We start from the raw sequence: 25,611 nt of genomic DNA, 5'->3' as shown, positions 1-25,611 counted from the left end.
TTCCTAATTATGTTTATCTCTGCTATAAATCAGGGGGCCCCTTGTCTAGGAGGAAAAAACATTGCCAAGGCCTTTTAGGCAGCTGGTCTTTTGCCTGGCATGAAACATTTGAAAATCTTTAAGATACATGCCCTGATTGAAATATATAAGCTTTGATAAAAAATGCAGGCTTATGATTAGATGCCTCAGTTGAATGTTCAGCTGGAAGCACTCCCACAACGGCAACAAGGGGCTGTAGCCAACTAATTATTATTTTTCATTCTTTATTAAATTTATACACCGCCTTTCATTTGAAGGTCTCGGGGAGGTTCAGAAAAAAAAATACAGGGTAAAAGGACAAAACAAATAGTTAAAACAAAGCCCAAAACAAAACAATGCCCTCCACTCCCACAAACACATTTAAAAGGCCGTAAGAAGAGGCATACTAAAAATAAATAGATCTGAGTTCGTCATGCCCCTTATTGCAAATATTGCCAATGTATTTCACATCTGGCAACCAATGTGCTCCTCGGGTTTCAGATACAACACGGGCAGACAAGAAACAGTCTGGGACACAAATTTTCATGGCCCCCTAGCGGCTAAGGTGGCTCATTTACCAGAAGTAATGTAGTTTGTAGTTTGATCAGCATCGAGTTGTATATGGAAAATACTGACTGTCACTCGTGATTCATTCCCCATTGGGGATTTCACCTGAGGGAAAGGGAAACAGAAGGCTGGCGCAGCAGCACCAGGGAGAGAGAGAGCCATTGCGCCGTTGCATATTAAGTAGGGTCAGCGCTGTGATACGAAGTTAAAAACCCCACAGAAACGTGCAGATAGAGAACATCCAGTTTAATAAAGTACTGAGGTTATTTTATTGAAAGAAGAATTTTTTTCTGTCAGAAAATGGCCAGCAAGCACCAGGCAAAAGAGACTCGGGATGACCCAGTACAGGAAGCTGTTGCATCTGAGGAGAATCCTAATACTGAATTAGAAATGCTGAGGCTAGTATTAGAATTGGCTAAAGTTGAAGCAAAGAAAGAAAGAAAGACATAAAGTTGAAAGAGAGAAAGAAAGACATAAGTTGAAGCAGAGAAAGGAAAGGAAAAAGCAAAATTAGCAGCTGAACAGGCCAGAATTGCAGCTGACATTCGGTCAGCACAGATACAGGCTGAGAGAGATATGGCAGAGAGAGAGAGCAGATTAGCTCATGAGGGAAAAGAAGAAGAAAGAAATGCCAGATTAGCCCAAGAAGAAAGAGAAAGGGAGGCCAAGATGGCCCATGAAAAATACATGTTTCTTTTAAAAATGGAGGAAATTAAGCTGAGAGCAGAACTGCCACATCCACTGGTAGGGGTGGAGACTTTACCTCAGCTAATGTGAAGAGATTTCCCTAAGTGTGTCAAAGGCATTCCTGCTAAGTTTTGAACAGACCTGTAAGGACTTAAATATTCCTGAGGAAAACTGGATGCTGTATTTACACCCACAGATATGTGGAACTTTGAGTGAAATATACTCCGATTTAAGAGAAGATGAAACCTCTGATTATCTCACATTCAAAGAAAGAATGAAAGGGTGGTTTGTTTTAACTGCAGAGCAAAGTAGAAAATCCTTTCGTGACATTAAAAGAAAACCAGGAGAGACTTATGCCCAGCTGAGTATTGATAAAGCTCTGGACGGATGGGTGGAAGGAAGTAAAATCAAAACCTTGGATGAACTTAAACAGTTGATCAGTTTAGAGCAATTTTATAGACAGGTTCCTGCACACCTACGCTGGTTCCTTAAAGATAAGAAAGTGGAAACAGTAACTGAAATCTCTATCTTGTTAGATGAAATCAAAGGAGACTTAGGGGGAGCACTAGAACCCAGTCCCTTCAAGAAAAATAATGACTGGAAACCCAGAGAGAAAGTTGGGACTCAGAACGACAACCCTGTAAGGCGGACCGCTCCTACACAATACAAACCTAAAGGAGTAGTTTGTCACCACTGTCAGGAGGAGGGTCACAAATTTTCACAGCCTTCTAGTGGCTAGGGTGGCTCATATAATAAGTCAATCCTTTATTAGGCATAGCAAACCACACATTACAGTGGTGCCTCGCAAGACAAAAATAATCCGTTCCGCGATTCTCTTCGTCTAGCGGTTTTTTTGTCTTGCGAAACAAGCCCATTGACAGCTTAGCGGATTAGCGCTATTAGCGGTCTAGCGGCTTTTAGCGATCAGCTGTTAAGTGGCTTATCAGCAGATCAGCTATTAAGCGGCTTAGCAAAAGGGCGAAAAAAGCAAAAAAAACCCACGGGAACTCGCAAGACATTTTTGTCTTGCGAAGCAACCCCATAGGGAAATTCGTTTTGTGAAGCGCCTCCAAAACGGAAAACCCTTTCGTCTAGCGGGTTTTCCGTCTTGCGAGGCGTTCGTCTTGCGGGGCACCACTGTATCAAACAAACACCGTATACAAATTGTGCAAAATACGAGCTCAGCATAACAAGGTTTGTCCCAGTCAGATCTTTAACGCCAGAGAAAATCAATTTGCATAAATAATACAATATAACACTACCACATCACCAATCAATTAAGAACCACTAAATCTCTTTATAATGGCCTAGCCTTTCTACATGGACAGCACTCAAAAATTCAGCCACTAGTAAAGTAATTTGATCATTCCTGTCCGAGAGCAGGTCCTGAACCATTGGTGGCATAGAATTGAGCCTGTTGAGTTGTAAGGCCTCTAACAATTGTCTTCTGGCATAAATGCCAAAATCACAAGAAAAGAAAATATGCTCCACAGTATCAGGTTCCTGTTTACTACATTTGCAGAGATGCTCTGCTTCTGGGAGAGCTAAATATCTTCCTCTTACCTTGTTTCATGCTGTTAAGGTGCTGCAAGGTTCCTTGTTGTCTTCCCTGGAAACAGAATGGGGAAGCAAGCCATCTTGGGGTGTCGATGATGTTCTTAAGAGTACAGCACAGCACTATTTTCATTAGTGGGGTAGGATAGCTGAAAATAATTGTCAGGGACGTGGCTGAATCGAACGCTTGGGAAGAGTCAAACTCTGAAGATGAAGGAATGCCAGTACAGAGAGAGCCAGAGTCTGTCTCTGGAGACGACAGAATGCAGACAGAGCAGGAGTGAGTTAGCTCTGCACCCCCTTCACCAAGAGGTCCCAGACTCAGATAGAGCAGCAGGCTCAGACAGCTCGCAGGCAGGAGGAGGGGGAGAGATAGATGGCATTGAGGGGGCTGCTATGCAACCAGCAGAGAAACAGCGTTCAGTGGGCTCTTCTGAGAGCGGGAAGGAATCTACCCACCTTCTCCCCGAATCAGAAGGGCTGAAAGGGTTTAAGTGCAATAGAAGTGTAAAAGAGGAAGGTCTGGACTTTGGCACCCTTCGTGGTGTGACCGGAAAGGAGACTCAAAGTGACCGACTCGTAGCAAAGAGCGGCAGGCTCAGAGCCGTGCTCTGGGTATAATTTGTAAATAAGCGTACCATAAAACTGCCAGAGAGTCATAAATTTTTATCGGGACTTGCTTACCTGCCTGAGATCATTACAATAATATGCAGATATATTTCACATTTGGTAAAACTTGGGTTTCAGATGGGGGGGGGGAATTATAAGTTATTTAGGAGACCACTGTAAGCAGATGGAAACATTAGTAGAATTTTGATTTCACTTGTAGTGTAACAATTACTATGGATAATATGTTTTGATATAAAAATTTGAGTATGGAAGACTATATAGAAATAAATGTTTAAAATGGGACTCCATGGAGGGGGTGCGGGGGAGTCCTGAAATTTGGGAGCCAGAACGTTTAAGTTTCAAGGCGTTCGGCTTCCGAAGTTCCACTGTACTTCACTGGCCCCATGAGACCTGTCAATCCTAGTTATTAGGGAAGAGGATGGCATTGCTGTTGTTCCTTGCCTTTTCAGAGGCATTTGTCTTTAAACAGCTACCCAAATGCTCCTCTCTTCCCAGCCCTCAGATATAGAAAGGTTTTAAATGAGAGTCATAACACAGCGCAAGAAAAAGGGAGGACTGCTGTTTATCACAGGGATGGTGCTGCCAGGCCACACAGCACTTCATTAGTGCAAAGCAAGTTCAAGCTGGGTGCATTTCACAGAGATCAAATGCTGTGGATCATATCTGGGGAAATGCAATTGACCTGCAACAAGAGAGGCTAACTGGAAGAAAGATGGCTGTACCTCCCCTTGCAATTTAGAAACACCACAGTATTCCTTCTGGGAGAAACCGATTGCCTGGAAAGGCTCTGAAGGCATAATCCGATATTCAAGAGATGAGGAAGGGTCACAGTTTAGTGACAGAGAACATGCTTTAAATGCTAAATGTTCAAGACTCTATCTGTAGCCCCTCCAGGTAGGGTTGGGGAAGACTAAAAACCCAGGAGAGCTTCTGCCGGCCAGTGTAGCTGATGCTCATCCAGACGAACCAATTATCTGACTTGATTTAAGGCTGTTTCCTATGGTCTGGCAGCTGATGGGATTTAGGACAGTTCTATGAACTGGAACGTGTCCAGAGGAGGGCAACCAAAATGGTCAAAGGCCTGGAAACGATGCCTTATGAGGAATGGCTAAGGGGGCTGGGCATGTTTAGCCTGGAGAAGAGGAGGTTAAGGGGTGATATGATAGCCATGTTCAAATATATAAAAGGATGTCACATAGAGGAGGGAGAAAGGTTGTTTTCTGCTGCTCCAGAGAAGCGGACACGGAGCAATGGTTCCAAACTACAATAAAGAAGATTCCACCTAAATATTAGGAAGAACTTCCTGACAATAAGAGCTGTTCGACAGTGGAATTTGCTGCCAAGGAGTGTGGTGGAGTCTCCTTCTTTGGAGGTCTTTAAGCAGAGGCTTGACAACCATATGTCAGGAGTGCTCTGATGGTGTTTCCTGCTTGGCAGGGGGTTGGACTCGATGGCCCTTGTGGTCTCTTCCAACTCTATGATTCTATGTTGGTTGGGTCCTCCTGAATGTGAAGATGGTTCTCATATCTCCTCTTGTTCAGAATAAGCATACCCAGCTCCTTCAACCGTTCCTTATCAGGTTTGGCTTCTAGACTCTGGATACCTTTATTACTTCCTGTGATGTGGACACTATGCTTCTGTTGATATGTAGCCGAGAGTCACTTTGGAAAATAGAAGACACGGCGGAAACTGTCAGACTTTAAGAAATAGGGTTTATTCAGCTATTTAAACCTTCAGTCTGCATGGAAGGAGTCTAGATCTTATGGCATGTTCAGTTCAAGAGGCAGCAGTACAGGCATACAGCTTCTCTCTCCAAGATGGATCTCTCCTCCCCCCCTCTTTCTTCCCCCCAGAGACCCCTTGTCTTCCCCCAGAGCAGGTACCCTGGCAACCTACCAAATCCCCAGTCTTTGTTCACACCTAGGGTCAAGAGGGAAGTTCCCTTGTATTGTTAACAACCCCTATAGTACTCTTGATAGCCCTGGGTCAGCCAGGTTGATTTGCATAAACTGGCCCGGGAATTATCTGTCTGGAACAGCTCTGCAGCTTATGTTCTAATTCATATCCCAATTCACCAAAATCCTAGCATTTATTCATTCCGAGGGTTTAACAATAGCATTAGCTTTGCTGCTGCATCACACTATTGTCTCATGTTCAGCCTGTGGTCCACCAAAACTCGTAGATCCTTTTCACATATGCTGCTAGTAAACCAGATTACCTCCCCCCCCCCCCCTATATTTGTGCATCTGGTTCTTCCCATCCTAAGTGCAGAACCTGACTGTTAAAGAAGGACAGAACTTTTTTTATGTATGCCACAACAGCAGCAAGAATACTCATCGCAAAGCATTGGAAGACACAAGATCTACCCACCCTGGAAGAATGGCAGATGCAAGTAATGGATTACATGGAAATGGCGGAAATGACTGGCAGAATTCGAGACCAGGGAGAAGAGTTGGTGGAAGAAGATTGGAGGAAATTTAAAATCTATTTACAGAAACATTGTAAAATTTTTGAATGTTGATGACATTGGAATGAAATGAAGGGGTTCTAGTAATAAGGTAAAAGATTATGCAAGAGTGGATTGATATTAGATGAAAGTTTAAAGTTAAATATGTGAGAAAAAATAATTAAGGATAGACCAATAGGATGAATTTGCTGAACCAAGTCTCTAAGTGGAATACAAAAAAGGGAGGCGTGAGGAAGTCAGGAAAATAAGTTAACCAAAGAAGAGAGATAAAAAAAAAGAGGGATTTTTTGTTATTCTTTTTTCTTTTTTTCTTTCTATTATGTTAATTGTTTGTATTTTTGTATTTTTTGTATTTTTGTGTTTTGGTATTTTTTCCTGTGTTTTTTCCAGTTATTGTCTTATTCTGAAAACTCTAATAAAATATCATTATAAAAAAAACACTAAGTGCAGAACCTGACATTTGTCCCTATTGAAATTCATTTTGTTAGCTGGGGCTCAATGTAGGGTTGCAAAAAAGAGGACACATTTGTTGACTTCTGCTTTTAACTATGGATCACTATGATGACTCTGCCTATAAGGACAAATGCCCATGAGGACAAAGAGGACAAATGGCAACCCCCAATCCTGATTCTTTCTTCTGCGGCATTAGCTACCCCTCCCAGTTTGGTGCCATCTGATGAGCATTCCCATTGCTCAAAGTAGCAATAGGTCAAATTTGGCCCCTGTACATTTCTAAAATACTGTGGTCTGATCTTCCTACCAGCCTCTCAGACCTGGAGGCTTTCAGCAGCCCAGCAGGTACAGAGGGCATGACCTCACAGAGGACCAGGTAAGCCAGTCCACAAAAGAGAGTAATATACCCATGACCTCATAGAGCCCATGAAGGTGTGGTCAGGCTGCTCCTACCAAATAGCTACCGAGTGAAAGGAAAGCACTGAGACTCTCCCATCAGATATTGGAAGTCAAAGAAGTGGATCATTTAAGAGGATTTGGAATCGAATGTCCCTATCAGGGTGAGTGATGAGCCAAGCAAAGACCTCTCTCCTCCTTTCAATTCCCTCCTCCAAATGACCCCGGGGCTGGTTATGGATGTGGGAAAACACATTAGCTCCAACATGACAAAACCTCCTGGTTTTCTTCCTCCATGTTTCCCAATGAACTGTATTTCTTAAAAAAACCCAAACCAAACCAAACCTGGGAAGAGAAAGTGGAAAGTGTGTTTTGACATGCAGTATCCTAACACTCCAACCAACTTTCCCAAGAAGTAATTGAAGCAGTTGCTTTTTGCACAGTCAGTATAATCTTTTATTTTAGACACCTATACGACATGAAGAAGATTTTTTTTCGAGTTTTTCTAGCAACATATTCACATATGGTCATCTGAGAGCTTCCTTGCAATCATTTTCTAGAGACAATTTTTTTAAAACCATATAGAAGGCAAAGTAAAGAGGGGAGAGAGGAAAAACAAAACTGTATCCTTTACAGAGTTGTTATTCTAATTCACCAGATCTTAACCTACTACGTACAGTATTTGTAAGAATGGATTCAACATATCATTGAATTTGTCCACGGCAAGTCTGCTTTAAACGCAAGTTGCTCATATGTTGCAAGTTTGTATGTCTTAAATCCAATAGTGGAAGGGAGCCTCACTTTTATTTTTCCATTTCATCAGTCTCAGTCTTTTTAGTGATACAGTCCTAAATCTGGGGTCCCAAATCCTCCTTCCTTTATCAATATTTGATTTTTTTGAATCAATATTCTTGGAACTGAAGAGTCCCAAAGGCATTTTCTAAATAAATATTTAATTTTGTGAATTGGAATTCCTCTTAAGATATAAACTAGTCTAGGTATTATGTTCAGTTTAAGAGCATTGACTTTCCCCCACAGGGTCAGGTTCAATGACTGCCATTTCTTGATATCCATTGATACCTAATAATAATAATAATAATAATAATAATAATAATAATTTATTTATATCCCGCCCTCCCCAGCCAAAGCCGAGCTCAGAGCGGCTAACAACAGTAAAATAATACAGCATTCTAAAATCAATTCATTATAAAATCAGTTTAAATCAAATTAATGGCAACAATTGGGCTAGAGTTCTGTGAGGATTACCAAAGCGAGAGCCTTGGCCACAGGACTGGTGAAACAGCTCTGTCTTGCAGGCCCTGTGGAAAGATGTAAAATCCCGCAGGGCCCTAGTCTCTTGTGACAGAGCGTTCCAACAGATCGGAGCCACAGCCAAAAAAGCCCTGGCTCTGGTTGAGGCCAGCCTAACCTCCCTGTGGCCTGGGACCTCCAGGATGTTTTTGTTTGAAGACCATAAGGTCCTTCGTGGGATATACCAGGAGAGGCGGTTCCGTAGGTATGAGGGTCCTAGGCCGTATAGGGCTTTAAAAGTTAAAACCAGCACCTTAAACCTGACCCTGTATTCCACCAGGAGCCAGTGCAGCTGGTATAGCACTGGGTGAATGTGATCCCGCAGCGAGGACCCCGTAACGAGTCTCGCCGCGGCATTCTGCACCCGCTGGAGTTTCTGGGTCAGTCTCAAGGGCAGCCCCACATAGAGTGAGTTACAATAATCCAGACTGGAGGTGACCGTCGTGTGGATCACAGTGGCTAGGTCAGGGTAATAGAGGTAAGGAGCAAACTGCTTAGCTTGGCGGAGATGAAAAAATGCCACCTTTGTTATAGCCTGCAATCTACGCCTCCATGGAAAGGGAGGTGTCGAAGATTGCACCCAAACTCTTAACGGACAGTGCTGGCACTAATTGTGCCCCCGCAAGAGATGGGAGTTGCCCCCCCAAATCCCATATCGTCCTGACCCAGCCAAAGTACCTCTGTCTTCGAATAATAATAATAATAATAATAATAATAATAATAATAATTTATTATTTATACCCTGTGCATCTGGCTGGGTTTCCCCAGTCACTCTGGGCGGCTTCCAACAAAACACTAAAATACAATAACCTATTAAACATTAAAAGCTTGCCTAAACAGGGCTGCCTTCAGATGTCTTCTAAAAGTTTGGTAGTTATTTTTCTCTTTGACATCTGAGGGGAGGGCGTTCCACAGGGCGGGTGCCACTACCGAGAAGACCCTCTGCCTGGTTCCCTGTGACTTGGCTTCTCACAGCGAGGGAACCGCCAGAAGGCCCTCGGTGCCGGACCTCAGTGTCCGGGCAGAATGATGGAGGTGGAGACTCTCCTTCGGGTATACTGGACCGAGGCCATTTAGGGCTTTAAAGGTCAGCACCAACACTTTGAATTGTGCTTGGAAACGTACTGGGAGCCAGTGTAGGTCTTTCAAGACCGGTGTTATATGGTCTCGGCGGCCGCTCCCAGTCACCAGTCTAGCTGCCGCATTCTAGATTAATTGTAGTTTCTGGGTCACCTTCAAAGGTAGCCCCACATAGAGCGCATTGCAGTAGTCCAAGCGAGAGGTAACTAGAGCATGCACCACTATGGTGAGACAGTCTGTGGGCAGCTAGGGTCTCAGCCTGCATACCAGATGGAGCTGATAAACAGCTGCCCTGGATACAGAATTGACCTGTGCCTCCATGGAGTCCAGAATGACTCCAAGGCTGTGCACCTGCTCCTTCGTGACACAGTTACCCCATTCAGGACCAGGGAGTCCTCCACACCCACCCGTCTCCTGTCCCCCCAAAACAGTACTTCTGTCTTGTCAGGATTCAACCTCAATTTGTTAGCCGCCATCCATCCTTCGAAGAATTTAACTTCAACTGGCTCCCACGTAACCATCCAGTCACAGCTTCCAAACATCTGATCAGTATGTCTGGGGCCGAGTCAGGATGGCCATCCATCAACAGATAGAGTTGGGTGTCATCAGTGTACTGATGGCAGCGCAACTCAAAACTCCAGACAAGCTGGACGAGGGGGCGCATAAAGATGTTGAAATGCATCGGGGAGAGTATCACACCCAGAAGCACTCCTCACACCAAGGAGTGGCGCGATGACAATTCCCTTCCAAGCGCCACCCTCTGTCCCCGACCAGAGAGAAACGAGCGCAGCCATTGAAGGACTGTGCCCTGGATCCCCACGTCAAAGAGGTGGTCATCCAGGAGTTTGTGATCGACCATGTCGAAAGCTGCTGACAGGTCTAAAAGAATCAGCAGCCCCAACCTGCCTCGATCCAGCTGCCTACGGGGATCATCTGTTAGGGAGACCAGAGCCGTCTCGGTCCCATGACCAGCGCGGAAGCCGGATTGGAATGGATCCAGAGCCAAGGTTTCATCCAGAAACCCACCAAGCTGTTCAGCCACCGCTCTCTCAATCACCTTACCCAGGAACGGAAGATTCGAAACTGGGCGGTAATTGGATAGATCTAAAGGATCTAATGATGTTTTCTTTAAGAGTGGGCGCACTACTGCCTCCTTCAATTCCTCTGGGAATGTCATTTACGTTTTGTTGATGTTTAACGATACTAATTTAGATATTAATAACACACGGTTGACTCATGTTCAGCTTGTGGTCCACCAAGACCCCTGGATCCTGTTCACATGTACTGCTACTTAGCCATGTGTCCCCCATCTTCTATTTGTGCATCTGGTTCTTCCTGCCTAAGTGCAGAACCTTACATTCTTCCCTGTTGAAATTCATTTCATTAGCTTGGGTCCAGCTATGGAGAGTGCCCAGCTATGGGGCTATACTGTTGAGTCTGGGTCAAGACAAATAAGGACTTACTTACTAAACTATAGTTGCTCTTGTGTCTGCTTCTTCCTTGGCCCTCATTCCCACACAGGACAAGATGCGTGTCAGCAGGAAGCAGGGCATACTACTGCTGGCTGGCTACATGACTTACATAGTGATGGGTGCCCTTGTCATTGAGCTTCTGGAGAACGATCACCACGAAAGACTAGAAGAAGCAACGTTTCGCATGAAAGCACAATTCTTTTCGAACTACACCGCTCTCAGCCCAGAAGAGGTGGAGGTATTCATACAGGTAAGGCATTACTTTAGCAAGACTGAAATGACAGACCGTGGCAGGACACCAGAGGTTAAGAGGTCAAAAAGTATATATGGGGGGGAATACAGTTTAGGAGGTGGGAATTGAGGTGGGGACCGAATCAGTGGCCAGCATAGGGCCATAAGGACTCACCCTTCCTTCTGCATGTGAAAATTTATCCCCATGGAGGATTAGGCAGATTGTTGGAGGATAAGACAAGGAATGACTACTAGACATTATGGCTGTGTTCTGCCAACACTGTTGGAGGCAGCATGGGCTTCTCCACACTGAGCTTTCCTCCACTCTCTCCAGGCCTGGCCATAATTTAAAGCTCCGTGTCTGAGCACCATTTCGTTACTCTGGGGCTTTCCACATGAAAACCAGCTTGTGAACAGCAATCATTGAAAACCCAATTTGACGTTTTCTCTGATTCAGTTATAAGGAGCAGGTTTTTGTTAGCATTTGTACTGCATTAGTTGGGAAACATATTTTGCAAAGAATATACAGTGGTACCTCGGGTTACATATGCTTCAGGTTACATACGCCTCAGGTTACAGACTCCGCTAACCCAGAAATATTACCTCGGCTTAAGAACTTTGCTTCAGGATAAGAACAGAAATTGTGCAGCAGTGGCAGCAGGAGGCCCCATTAGCTAAAGTGGTGCTTCAGGTTAAGAACGGTTTCAGGTTAAGAACAGACCTCCAGAACGAATTAAGTTCTTAACCCGAGGTACCACTATATTGGGGAAAGGAGAACATACGTCATATAGCAGTTGCAAAACAGGTGACTCTGTTCAAGGTCACAGAAAAGCTGAATCATTGTCTGGTTAACTGCCTTGAAAAGTGTGTTTGTGCCTTAGAACAGAGGATGGGAGATGATGTCGTCTCACCATTGTTTTGTTGACTGAGAATATGGGAGAACCAATACTCCAAGCAGACTCTGTCCAAAAGAATTTATGAAGACAGGCAAGTCAAGCCATTTATGCATTGCTACAAAACCCTCTCTTGGGTTCAAGGGAGAGAAACCTCCCTCATTCCCCTCTAACGGCAAAGGCTCCTACTTGAGAGGTGCCAGAAATGAGTTCCAGAAAGTTCTGGCTGAAAGAAATGCCATGGTTGCTCGACGGATCCAGAAGAACTTCCCTTCTGAGTGCATAGCAATTTGGTTAGCAGTATCTAGTGATAATCAGAGGAGGGGCTATTCTTATTGTTGGAATATTCAAACTGAGTCTTGCCTTCAATTGCAGAAACTGGTAAAAGCTGTTCGGTTGGGAATAGATCCAATAGGAACCAAACCTCATGATAAACACAGCAGCTGGGATTTCGCTAATTCTTTCTTCTTCGTGGGAACTATGTTAGCCACAATAGGTACTGTCATTTGGTTCTGGCTTCTCCCCGAATATAGTATGCAGGGCATTCAACTGCTCTTGCTTAGATAAATTGTGTTAAGGTGCAGGCTTTGGTTTTGCTCTTTCATCATCCTTCACATCTCATCTTTGCCTTGCCCTTTCTGGCCAAATAAATAGTTCATTTATTATATGCCCAATGAGCCCATTCCCTGATTAGTTATTTATTCCCCACCCTTCTGGGGTCAACCTATTATTAAAACCACCGTGTGGAAAGTAGTTGGGCTAGCGAAACAAGTTCAAATCCCACCAGGTGAAACTGACCCCATGACAGTCTCCCAATGCAAATTACTTCTTTCAAGTAAGCTACAAAATACACTCAAGAAACCACACACCCTTTATGTCTAGATGAATGCCTTCAATGCAGAAAACCATGCACTGAATGAGTGGGCGAACCTACCCTTTTAGCACTGTTTATTCCTGAGCTTTCAAAACTTTTCAGGTTGGTGACACAGTTTTTATACATGCATCAATTTGTGACACAGTAATTGAGTTTTACTAGCAAACCGGTAGAGGGACGCAGGTGGCGCTGTGGGTTAAACCACAGAGCCTAGGGCTTGCCGATCAGAAGGTTGGTGGTTCGAATCCCCATGACGGGGTGAGCTCCCGTTGCTTGGTCCCTGCTCCTGCCAACCTAGCAGTTCGAAAGCACACCAAAGTGCAAGTAGATAAATAGGTACCGCTCCGGCGGGATGGTAAATGAGATGAGCGCCACAACCCCAGAGCCGGTCATGAATGGACCTAATGGTCAGGGGTCCCTTTACCTTTAGCAAACCGGTGGTTAAACTAACCCCTTTCCAGCATTCATACGACACACTTACACACTGCAGCCAACACACTAACTTGTCGCGACACACCATTTGGAAAGCTCCGGGTAAGCTTTCTGGTGTGAAGCACAAACTGTTGATTCAAGTGTGCTAGGGATAAAATAATCCATTCTTCGAGTGCAGGCCATAAAGCTGCGGCTTCTGAGACCCGAGAGAAGGGCTTATCTGTTTCTCAGCCTTTGGACTTGAGGTATCCCAGGAGTCTTCATTTCTTGACTCTTTCCACTTGCAAATTTCAATCAGTAGATACTATTAGTCTTCTAATTGGGTCTCTGATTATTCCGAGGTGCTTGGCAAAATCTTCATGGGATCTCAGCTGAAAACAACTCAAGTCTGGTCCTTACAAATGCATGGAGTATGTTGGTTATATATTTAAACTTTTCAGCATACAATAAAAACCAAACTAAACTCTTGCAATTGCTTATGCAATAACTGTGGGATGATACTAACAATCAATGGTGTGTTCAGCTATGTCTTTGCCATATTGAGTTCTGTTCATCTCTCCCTTAGCAGCCTCTGCTTTGAAAACTTGTGTCTGTCCCTTTAAGTAAACAGCGCATTCCATTCCAACGGTTTGAGGCTGAATCCAGACAAGACTGAAGTATTGTTTCTATGGGACAGGGGAAGCCACCCAGAGTGGCTGGGGCAACCCAGTCAGATGGGCAACACATAAATAATAAATTACAATTATATTATTATTCCCATGCTAATGGATTTAATCTCACTGAAGGAATGGAGAGTTAAAAGTAATATAAGATGAAGATTTTAAACTAAGCAGATCATCCTTATCCATTGGTAAACGTTATTGAGCATCGATAATTTAAGATAAGCTTTTTGCTTTGTTTTTCAGCCTCTTAATTAATGCCTCTTCTTACACCAGCAGCCAAATTGAGTTCTGTTTTTTTTTTAGATATAATTTTTATTAATTTTCATTAATAACACTCCAATATGGGCCACATTATTATGATATCAAATCATTGTTGTTTAGTCGTTTAGTCGTGTCTGACTCTTCGTGACCCCATGGACCAGAGCACGCCAGGCACTTCTCTCTTCCACTGCCTCCCGCAGTTTGGTCAAACTCATGCTGGTAGCTTCGAGAACACTGTCCAACCATCTCGTCCTCTGTCTTCCACTTCTCCTTGTGCCCTCAATCTTTCCCAACATCAGGGTCTTTTCCAGGGAGTCTTCTCTTCTCATGAGGTGGCCAAAGTATTGGAGCCTCAGCTTCAGGATCTGTCCTTCCAGTGAGCACTCAGGGCTGATTTCCTTAAGAATGGATGCGTTTGATCTTCTTGCAGTCTATGGGACTCTCAAGAGTCTCCTCCAGCACCATAATTCAAAAGCATCAATTCTTCGGCGATCAGCCTTCTTTATGGTCCAGCTCTCACTTCCATACATCACTACTGGGAAAACCATGGCTTTAACTATACGGACCTTTGTTGGCAAGGTGATGTCTCTCCTTTTTAAGATGCTGTCTAGATTTGCCATCGCCTTTCTCCCAAGGAGCAGGCGTCTTTTAATTTCGTGACTGCTGTCACCATCTGCAGTGATCATGAGCCCAAGAAAGTAAAATCTCTCACTGCCTCCATTTCTTCCCCTTCTATTTGCCAGGAGGTGATGGGACCAGTGGCCATGATCTTCGTTTTTTTGATGTTTAGCTTCAGACCATATTTTGCGCTCTCCTCTTTCACCCTCATTAAAAGGTTATTTAATTCCTCTTCACTTTCCGCCATCAAGGTTGTATCATCTGCATATCTGAGGTTGTTGATATTTCTTCCGGCGATCTTAGTTCCGGCTTGGGATTCATCCAGCCCAGCCTTTCGCATGATGAATTCTGCTTATAAGTTAAATAAGCAGGGAGACAATATACAGCCTTGCCGTACTCCTTTCCCAATTTTGAACCAATCAGTTGTTCTATATCCAGTTCTAACTATAGCTTCTTGTCCCACATAGAGATTTCTCAGGAGACAGATGAGGTGATCAGGCACTCGCAATTCTTTAAGAACTTGCCATAGTTTGCTGTGGTCGACACAGTCAAAGGCTTTTGCATAGTCAATGAAGCAGAAGTAGATGTCTTTCTGGAACTCTCTAGCTTTCTCCATAATCCAGTGCATGTTTGCAATTTGGTCTCTGGTTCCTCTGCCCCTTCGAAATCCAGCTTGCACTTCTGGGAGTTCTCGGTCACGGACTGATCTTCTCCAGTCCTCTGGCCACTGCTGAGTTTTCCAAATTTGCTGGCATATTGAGTGTAGCACCTTAACAGCATCATCTTTTAAAATTTTAAATATTTCAGCTGGAATATCATCACTTCCACTGGCCTTGTTATTAGCAGTGCTTTCTAAGGCCCATTTGACTTCACTCTCCAGGATGTCTGGCTCAAGGTCAGCAACCACACTACCTGGGGTTTGCGAGACATCCATATCTTTTTGGTATAGTTCCTCTGTGTATTCTTGCCACCTCTTCTTGATGTCTTCTGCTTCTGTTAGGTCCTTTCCACTTTTGTCTTTTATTCTGGTAATCTTTGTCCATGGAGTTTTCTTGGCAGGGATACTGGAGTGGCTTGCCGGTTCCTGCTCCAGGTGGATCACGTTTGGTCAAAACTCTCCACTATGACCTGTCCATCTTGGATGGCCCTGCACGGCATAGCTCATAGCTTCTCTGAGTTATTCAAGCCCCTTCGCCACGGCAAGGCAGTGATCCATGAAGGGGGATATCAAATCATACCAAATCATAATACAATTTATAAAACCCATTATACATTCCAAATTAAACACATTAGATGGCTTCCTGTGTTTTGATCTTTTGGAGATAATTTATTCCAAAGTCCCACACATAGTCTCATATGTAATCCAAAAATAACAATTCCTATCTCGATCCCTTCTTCTGTTGTTGTTTTTTTTGCAGCCGCCAGTGTAACAACGTCACTCGTATTTTGAAAAATCCATATCCATTAACTTGCAAGCGGCATTTAAAGCTTATAATTTTCTGTGTAAAATACTTTTCTTTTGTACTTCTTTTCATGTTATAATGCATCATCCTTTTTCCGCGCTGTCTCCCTTCGAGAGCGATTTTTCAAAGTGTGTCAGAGCCAGCACAGTCACCATCTTGTTTATCTGAACCAAAAGCATACTGGCATCATGCCATGATCCGGGTTGACATCTAGCTCTTTGTTCTTAATCTTCCCAACTGTTTTAACAAGCTGATGTCTCACCAAAGCAGTTGTAGATCCAAATTAACACTCTCCATAGAAGACAGTAAGGACGTGGGTGGCGCTGTGGGTTAAACCACAGAGCCTAGGACTTGCCGATCAGAAGGTCGGCGGTTCGAATCCCTGTGACGGGGTGAGCTCCCATTGCTCGGTCCCTGCTCTTGCCAACCTTGCAGTTCGAAAGCACCTCAAAGTGCAAGTAGATAAATAGGTACCGCTCTGGCTGGTAAAGGGCATTTCTGTGCACTGCTCTGGTTCACCAGAAGCGGCTTAGTCATGCTGGCCACATGACCCGGAAGCTATACGCCGGCTCCTTCGGCCAATAAAGCGAGATGAGTGCCGCAACCCCAGAGTCGGTCGCGACTGGACCTAGTGGTCAGGGGTCCTTTACCTTTACCTATAGGAGACAGTGCCACAAAGCATCACAGTATTTCACAGTCTTTCATTTGAAGAACTCTGCAGGCAAATTCTAAAGTCTTTTTTTTTAAGTCCCTGTTGCATTCCCTTTATAGTTGTACTCCAATAATAAACTCAGTCCACTAATAATTTCTTAATATGTCTTTAGTGAAGGTTTGCTGGATCATAGATCATCAAATATAATATAAATATAAAAAGAGAACAAAGGGCTCCCCTTCACTTACATAATAATCCTGTTATGGTGAAGTCCTCTCCAGATCAAAACCTTGGCACTCAATGGCTGATTTCATTTAGCAGGTTCCCATGTCTCCTTGTTCCAAAACATGCCTGTTCTTTAAGTGCCCCGGCCCTCGTATTCCGTCAGAACGAGATACAGTTAATGGACAACCTGCAAGTGAAGGCTCGCCCCTCCGATTGGGGGGGGGGGGTGTTTCCAGAAGGATAATTACTCTCATTTTTATCCTTGATTAAGTGCAGAATCGGGATCCGCTATTATGGGACCGCTGCACACCATGGCATTCCGTGCGGGAAGTCCCAATTTACATTCTGGATAAGAATTATTTAATAAGAATGAATTGGCAGATAGATCAGCCAAGTCATAATTGAGTCCATTCTCAAAATAACCTAAAAGGGAGGTTTGTCTGAGCAGATGCCCTGAAGGCTTACACTGAGGGCTATTATGGGATATCTGGGCACGATGGTGGTTCCTCTATCTAAGATGCTCCTTGCATGTCCAATTTCATCACCAAAGACATATCATCAAATACACTTCTAAATTTATCCCAAAAGAAGTAAGAATTTTGTAATTCGTTTTTTAATCCAATAACTGTGTCACAAATTTTGAAGAACTGAAAAATCTGAAGGTAATTGGCAAATCGACAGTCGCTGACGTCCTTTGCAACCCTTTCTTAATCTTTTAACAGGCTATGGAAACCTCTGTCCCCAAACAGCAGATGGTCAGATCTTTTGTGTTATTTTTGCTCTCTTTGGAATCCCCTTCAACCTCATCTGCTTGAACTATATTGGCTTTTTTGTCTCAAGAATCTGTGAAACCTGTGCAGAGAAAGTGTATTGGAAAGAAAACAAGGTAATTCATCTGCAGATAATTCTAATCTTACCAGTCACAAGACTGAGGGTGACATAGACTGCTGCTGCACTCAAGTCCTGTATGCAGGGTTCCTGTGGGTATCTGGTCAGCTTCGATGAGAACAGGATCCTCGACCAAATCCTTGCCTGATCCAGCAGGGCTCTTCTTCTATTATATTGCATATACATAAAGGTAAAGGTAAAGGTACCCCTGCCCGTATGGGCCAGTCTTGACAGACTCTGGGGTTGTGCGCCCATCTCACTCAAGAGGCCAGGGGCCAGCGCTGTCCGGAGACACTTCCGGGTCACGTGGCCAGCGTGACAAAGCTGCATCTGGCGAGCCAGAGCTGCACACGGAAACGCCGTTTACCTTCCCACTGGTAAGCGGTCCCTATTTATCTACTTGCACCCGGAGGTGCTTTCGAACTGCTAGGTTGGCAGGCGCTGGGACCGAGCAGCGGGAGCGCACCCCGCCGCAGGGATTCGAACCGCCGACCTTTCAATCGGCAAGTCCTAGGCGCTGAGGCTTTAACCCACAGCGCCACCTGCGTCCCTATTGCATATACATATGCATATATGATTAGCTGCCTCTATAATAGGAGGAAGACAAGAATAAATTAGACATGTGAATTATGCCCTCTAATTAAGTGAGGAAGATAAACTCTCGCTCTGCCTTCAAATAGGAATGAGAGAAACTCCCCAAATTATTTGTTTTAGCAGTACATATTTTTTGGAACACAGCTGTTTGCCTTTAGTGAAAATGGCTCCAGTATAAATTTGCAAAATATATCTTCTCAAATTCATGGAATTTAATGCTTCTTAATTCTCCAAAATGTTAGTGGGTGTGAGGGTGGGTGCAAAAATTGCTGAACAAAAATTGAATTATCACCTTTTGAAGCATAAACGTTAACAAAATGTACAACACAGGTTGGATATTACAAACTTGGAGATTACTTTCCCCTATAGTTCCATTTTTTTCAATGTTTAGAAAATCAAGTTTGCCAAGTAACACGGGTTTACGACAGACCAAGGCTTTTAGATACTTGCTTGTTTCTAAAATGAAGGTTTCTTATTTGCTTACAGCTTGTGGTTTGTCTGCAGGCACAAACAATGAGCCTGAGTTTGTATAAACATGCTAAGCCAAACCATGCCTTAGTTTGTGGCCAAAGCAGCCACCATCTCCTCTCCTGGAGCCTGTCTTGGAGAAATTTAAAAGGAGGTTCCTCGACTGTAGCTTCCCCACAGAGCAACCCAAAAGAAAAGGATGCAACCTCCAAGTGAAATGATAGGCCTTTATTGAAAAAGAAATGGGCATAGGGACAGCCTCACACATAAGAAGAAGGCTGCAAAGAACCACATCCAAGGCCATGTTCTTTATACATTTCTAGATTACACACGTTATGTTTATTCACCAATCCAAGGATCACAGCAATCTTAACAGGTGCAACCCCATGTTGTCATCCCGAACCAATTCAAATCATTTGGTTTATCAGATCAGCCCTCATCATAATGCCGTGTGATTACATACAACCATTTTTCTTTTCTTTTTTTTAAAAAAATAATTTTTATTAACAGGCCAATCAAATCACATTAATTCCAAATCACATTAGTTCTAAATTATACAGCAAATTAAAAAAAAAAAATTGTTGGGGGTACCCATACTTCGAGCTCCAAAAGGGATCCAAACATCACTCTTGCTGCTGCTTTAATTTCACAGTTCTGTCCAGATAGTCTCTTTATTATTTTCCTCATCTTCTTGTTGTTATCATATATTCCTTTCTTTGTGATCTCTGATAATCTTCACAAGCGGGTTGAAAACAAACATATCCTTTGTGGATTTTACACTCTCCAAGAGCCATATCACATAAAGGACAGACGCCATTTCCACACCTCCGTAAAAAACATTCCCACAGTCTGTCCGTTGATTTCCACAGGCCTGCCAATCTGTATCTCAGGGGGCCCTGCCAGGTCAAATTCACATTCCGATAACCATACATTCACATTCCAATGACCATGGTCCTCCTCGTCCTCCTGTGGGCAGGCCTGTCTTGACGCATCTCCATTTGTAACTGCGTCACAAAGCTTTCTTTCCATTCCCGATGTTCCCACCAGTCCTCTCTTTGATCAGTAATTCATTTCCACCCAGTTCTTAATCTCCTGCTTGTGATTAGTAATTTGCAACGATTCTTTCTCTCTGGGGGGGAGGGTTATTGGGTACTCACATAAGACCAAAAAAAAGGAAAAGTTTTTACCTCCCCCCCTTTCCGTTTCACTCCGACATACCGATCTTTTAATGATGAGTCTTCACTTGATTTATTGTCCAGCCCGTCACTCCGCATCACAGAGATCTCATTAATCAGCAGTCTTTACTCCCGATCTTCACTTGAAGTGTGTGCATTTGCTTCTTTTCCAATTATATATTTCGAGCTGATGCAAACCAGTGCGCGATCAGAGACAGTGTCCGGGAGAGCCGACCTCACCCGAGGGCTTCGTGCCTAGTGCCCTCACCCCCTTCTTTCGAATCCGGGGGTGAATTATGGACACAGCAGGCAAGGCAGTGCCCCCCATTCCCTTGGGGGGCAAGGGAGGCTGCATACTCCCATATCAGCCTCTTAATTACCTTGTGTGGGTCGGAGAGATGTTATTGTCGGCCATCTTTCAATGCGCCCCCTGGTGGCCCCCCACATACAACCATTTTTTAGTGTCTTTCTTTCTTAAGACTTTGACTAATTTTCCTGTTCATTACAAGTTTTCCAATTTCTTCCTCTTTCATTTTTTTTTTTTTACAAAACAATTGCCATGCCTAGCTGATTCTTGTTTTAGGCATACAGTGGAACCCATAGATTCTAACAGTGTTTGAGAACGGACATAAACTATGCACTTTACCTCAAAGCAGGGTAGTTCTGTATTGTAAAAGTTCTGTACTGTACTAAAAAGGCAGGTACAGGCCTTTTTAGTTCAGCCAGGCCGTAGACTCAAAAGAACATGGAATGATCAAAATACAGTTTTATTAAATTATTATTTTATCCAACACTTGCACCCTTGCACTGCCACACTAAACCGTGGCTTGGCTTATGTGTCATATGGAGAACTGGGTATTGTGCTCCAGATGAAGTCTAACTAGGGTAGAATTATTACTATTTATTTGTTAATGCAGCCTAAAATCCCAGTGCATGGCTGGAGGCCAAGAACACTGAGCTCTGTTGCATCAAACCTACCTTTTAAATTTTCTTTTTTGCTTTATCTTTCAGAAAACAGCAAAATATCTTTTCTTCTATGTGGTTTTGGGGATTCAAATGTTTCTTATTTTACCTTCGTTTCTCTTTCAATGGATGGAGGACTGGACTTATAGTGAAGCTGTCTATTTTACATTTATTACACTCAGCACCATTGGTTTTGGAGACTATCTAATAGGTAAGGCTTTCAAAATACTTTCATATTGTGGGCTTCACTGTTGTGCTGAAGAATATGAAAGCTCAGATCAGGTGTCATACAAAATGATGGTTGGCAATGATTATAATTTGGAACCCAAACCATATTTTAAGTTTCTCAAGTACAGACCCTCGAAGTATACCTATTTTCCAGGACCAGTTCCGGATTTACAGAAGCCATCCGAGTTTCTGATTTGATCCTGGAATGTCCTGCTTTCCCTAAGACGTCCCTATTTTCATTGGAGAAATATTGAAGGGTATGGAGATAAGTAAACTTTAGAAGACAACTGAAGGCAGCCCTGTATAGGGAAGTGTTTTAAAGTTTACTTTTTTATTATGCTTTTCTATATGTTGGAAGCCGCACAGAGTGGCTGGAGCAACACAGTCAGATGGGTTGGGTATAAACAATAAACTTATTGTTACTATTGTTACTACTATTATTATTAAGGACATCCCTATCCTAGAACAGATAATTCAACATTTGGTCTGTGAGCATTTAGAAAAGGATGCTGTGATTACTAAGACCCAACATGGGTTTCTCAAAAATAAGTCATGCCAGAAGAATCTCATTTCTTTTTTTGATCAAATTACAAACTTGATGGGTCAGGGAAATGCTGTGGACATATTATACCTTGATTTTGGTAAGGCTTTTGACAAAGTACTGCATGATTTTCTCCAGAGGAAGCAGGTAACATGTGGGTTGAAGAAGGTATGCGTTAGGTGGATTTGTAGCAGGCTGACTGACCGAACCGAAAGAGTACTCGTTAATGGTTCGTTGACATCCTGCAAAAAAGGGACAAGTGGGGTGCCACAGGGTTTTGTCTTTATAAATGACTTGGATGAATGAATTGAGAGGATGTTTATCAAATGCACAGACGACACCAAACTGGGAGGGATAGCTAATGCCGCAGAAGACAGAACCAGAATTCAGAATGACCTGGAGAATTGGGCACAATCTAACAAAATGAATAGATTTTGCACCATTCTAGCAACTGCAACCACTGCTGCCTGAGGCCAACAACTGGAACAAACTGTTGCCAACAAATGTTGGATGGAAATAATAAATGTTTCTACATTTCTATTATTATTATTATTATTATTATTATTATTATTATTATTAACAAGAATAATGTTATACAAATAAGTACACCAAGTTTTCTCATGTCATTTGTATATCACAAAAATAGCATAATAAATGTGGAGTAATATCTACAACGCATGGTTCATTTTACAGATAGGTAGCCGTGTTGGTCTGCCATAGTCAAAACAAAAAAAATTCCTTCCAGTAGCACCTTAAAGACCAACTAAGTCAGTTCTTGGTATGAGCTTTCGTGTGCATGCACACTTCTTCATTATTAGTGAACCAATTTCTTAGTTCGTGAATTGGTATTAGGAAGAAAAGAGGGGGAAAGAGGTGGAGGGAGGAATGGTAAGTGGGGTTGGGTGGGGTGGTTATACTTCTAGTCAAGTATGTTTCTGAGCACAAAAGTGTTGGTGCTGACCTTTAAAGCCCTAAATGGCCTCGGTCCAGTATACCTGAAGGAGCGTCTCCACCCCCATTATTCAGCCCAGACACTGAGGTCCACCTCTGAGGGTTAGGGTTAGGGTTAGGGTTAGGGTTAGAACCACAAAACCTTTAGAATACATCTGAAGGCACCCCTGTATAGTCAGATGGTTGGGGTACAAATAATAAAATTATAGTCAGATGGTTGGGGTACAAATAATAAAATTATTATTATTAATATCATCATCATCATTATCATTGAGCAGGAAGTTACAGGATGTGCACTGATTGGAAATTTGGTAGTGCAACCACACCAAAGCCTTGACAGGCTCAAACATCATCATGAGCCTAAACCATCACAAATAGTTCCAGTTACAGATAGGTAGCCGTGTTGGTCTGCCATAGTCAAAACAAAACAAAATTCCTTCCAGTAGCACCTTAAAGACCAACTAAGTCAGTTCTTGGTATGAGCTTTCGTGTGCATGCACACGAAAGCTCATACCAAGAACTGACTTAGTTGGTCTTTAAGGTGCTACTGGAAGGAATTTTGTTTTGTCATCACAAATAGGACATTGGTAGTTTCCTATGTGTAGTGGTAGAAATGTGTTTTAAATGTATGGTGTGAACATGACCTAACGAAGTTTAGATAAACTGAGTTGGCGAGTCCTTTCTCTCTTTTTTTGTAAAAATTTTTTATTCATTTTCCAATTAAAAAACATTATTAATAACAAATCAAACGAAATATTTCCACATTCAAAAACAAAATAGGAATTATATAATCCGAATTAATAAATTTCAATGGGACTTCCCGTGTTCTGGATTCAAGAGCTAAATGTCCATCCTTTATCTTTCTGCTGTCTTCTTTGTTACTTCACAATTTTCCAGTCCTGATATTGACAATTTCCTCTCTCGATCAGTCAGCCGCTGGTATAACTATCTTGTTTTATTTGACCATTCCTTATTTCTATAATCATGCAGAGGGCTTTTTCCACATTGTTCTCAGTCTTAATATTTTGAAGCACAGTCCTCCTTCGATGACCCCTCCTTTTTCTGCTGATTGTTGTTCTAACAGGCTCTGGACTTCCATCCAAGGTTGAAGTTCATTAGCGACTTCGCACTGTCTTTTGATCTTTAATGTTTCAAATGTATTGTAGGAGTGTACTTGGCAATCAGTAAGTCACACAAAGATTGTTCCGGTTTTCCCATAAAAACCCACGCCAGCTCTCCAGGACCCTCGGACAGCTGGCAGGCATCCAGAGTTCACCGCCACTCTCTTCTCAAACAGTAATACAGTGGTACCTCGGGTTACAGATGCTTCAGGTTACAGATGCTTCAGGTTACAAACTCCGCTAATCCAGAAATAGTACCTCAGGTTAAGAACTTTGCTTCAGGGTGAGAACAGAAATCGTGCTCCGCCAGAGCAGCGGCAGCAGGAGGCCCCATTAGCTAAAGTAGTGCTTCAGGTTAAGAACAGTTTCGGGTTAAGAGTGGAGCTCCGGAATGAATTAAGTTCTTAACCCGAGGCACCACTGAATTCCATGCAAGTAAATGCATCCTCTGTAAAGAACACCCCTTTTGTAATTCCAATAAAAATATATCTCCAATCTCCCCCCATTGAAGGAGACTTTTTCTGATCATATCCTTTTTCTTACTGTGTCAGAGCTTCTACTGTCGCCATATTTCCTCCTCATCCCGAGCTGATCTGGTCATATCTGATCTTGCTCTGCCAATTTTGATCAGGGCTCTTCGTTGAGGACTGCGATAACGCCAATAAGTCCAATTATTTTACGCCTCCTGCGTTTCCTTTGGGTAATTAATTCTTTCTTGGTGGGGTTCGCCAAGTCATGAAATACCAAATATAAAAGTACGGCAGCCGCTCACCTCATTCAACAAAACGACAAGAAAGGAGTCTTTTTGAAGTCCGAAACTTGGCCCCCAGCGACTGTGTAGTTTAGCAGATTTTTCTTTTAACTCGTTCCATCCATAACACGCCTGGATTTTTTTGCCAAACCTTTTAATTTTTAGGAAGCAGGAACTCCCGGCTGACGGGGCTGACGTTGGAGAGTTGCTAAATTCGTGCCTTGGACGCAGATAACCTACGGTCTGCGGGTGGTGCGGCGCAGCTCCCCCCTCCCCGGGATGTGTGGGTCAGGGTTAATTATTTAACCCTGAATTACTGGCACAGCTGTTTGTCTGATCTCTTGGGAGGCTGCCATATCTCATCGTCGGAAGCCGGAGGTCTGAGTTGGCGGGTCCTTTAAATCACCTCCTCACACTTTACTGTTGCTTTTCTCTGTGTCTCCAGGGAGGAAGCATGACAGGACATATTTTGTGGGCTACCGGCTCCTCGCAGCCACTTGGATCGTCATTGGTCTGGCCTGGATAGCTGTGCTGTTTGACCTTGTCTCCTCGTTACTTGAACCTCCAGCTCCAGTAAGAAGAAGAAGCAGTGCGCGAAGAGAGAGTAGTGGGGACAACATAACACTGTCCCAGAGGGGTCAGTCTGTTAGATTTTCAGTGACGGAGAGTACAAGTACATCATTGCAGGCTCGTGGAGATTGACATAAAAATCAGTTGTACTCAAGAACTTCCATTGAGCTTTTTATAATTATATGCTATTGTGACATTCTGCGTATTCCTTAAAAACTCACTAGTTGCTCTTTAAGTTATGCAGTTCCTAATAAACTGTGAAACAGCCATGTTTCGGCAACCAAGGGAGGGAGGGTGGCTATTACATAAAAATCAGTTTTATATACTGCTGTTTTTATGTTTACTTTTGGTGTCATCTTTTTGGAAAATAAATTGTTATTAAAAAAATTACATAAAAATCAGCTACACGCAAGAA

At 43.1% G+C, this 25,611-nt stretch overlaps 1 protein-coding gene across 4 annotated transcripts; it reads left to right on the top strand.

The window, feature by feature from the left end:
• Positions 1-353: 353 nt before the first annotated feature.
• Positions 354-25,611, top strand: LOC310843252 (potassium channel, subfamily K, member 16-like). Of its 4 annotated transcripts, none has more exons than XM_083736276.1 (6): positions 354-583; positions 10,685-10,885; positions 12,135-12,255; positions 17,669-17,832; positions 21,083-21,245; positions 25,072-25,611. In XM_083736276.1, the coding sequence occupies exons 1-6, from the start codon at positions 452-454 to the stop codon at positions 25,326-25,328; spliced, it is 1,038 nt and encodes a 345-aa protein (XP_083592402.1). In that variant the 5' UTR covers positions 354-451; the 3' UTR covers positions 25,329-25,611. The 4 variants fall into 4 exon arrangements, with proteins under 4 accessions (XP_083592402.1, XP_083592401.1, XP_083592403.1 ...); XM_083736275.1 differs by lacking the exon at positions 354-583 and adding an exon at positions 1,064-1,912; XM_083736277.1 differs by lacking the exon at positions 354-583 and adding an exon at positions 6,779-6,936.

The sequence above is a fragment of the Podarcis gaigeae genome (genome assembly GCF_964106915.1).
Source record: "Podarcis gaigeae genome assembly, chromosome: 1".
NCBI classification, from domain to species: Eukaryota; Metazoa; Chordata; class Lepidosauria; order Squamata; family Lacertidae; genus Podarcis; species Podarcis gaigeae.
The sequence above is the reverse complement of the archived record's forward strand: the minus strand, read 5'-3'. Positions and strand labels throughout refer to the sequence as shown.

Bases quoted from the DNA above. Each gene is read 5' to 3' on its own strand.
- LOC310843252 (XM_083736275.1), top strand. From the start codon at position 1,448: ATGCTGTATTTACACCCACAGATATGTGGAACTTTGAGTGAAATATAC. The intron at 1,913-10,684 runs GTAAGGCGGACC...ATTCCCACACAG, and splicing joins GGACTCAGAACGACAACCCT to GACAAGATGCGTGTCAGCAG. The intron at 12,256-17,668 runs GTACTGTCATTT...ATCTTTTAACAG, and splicing joins AACTATGTTAGCCACAATAG to GCTATGGAAACCTCTGTCCC.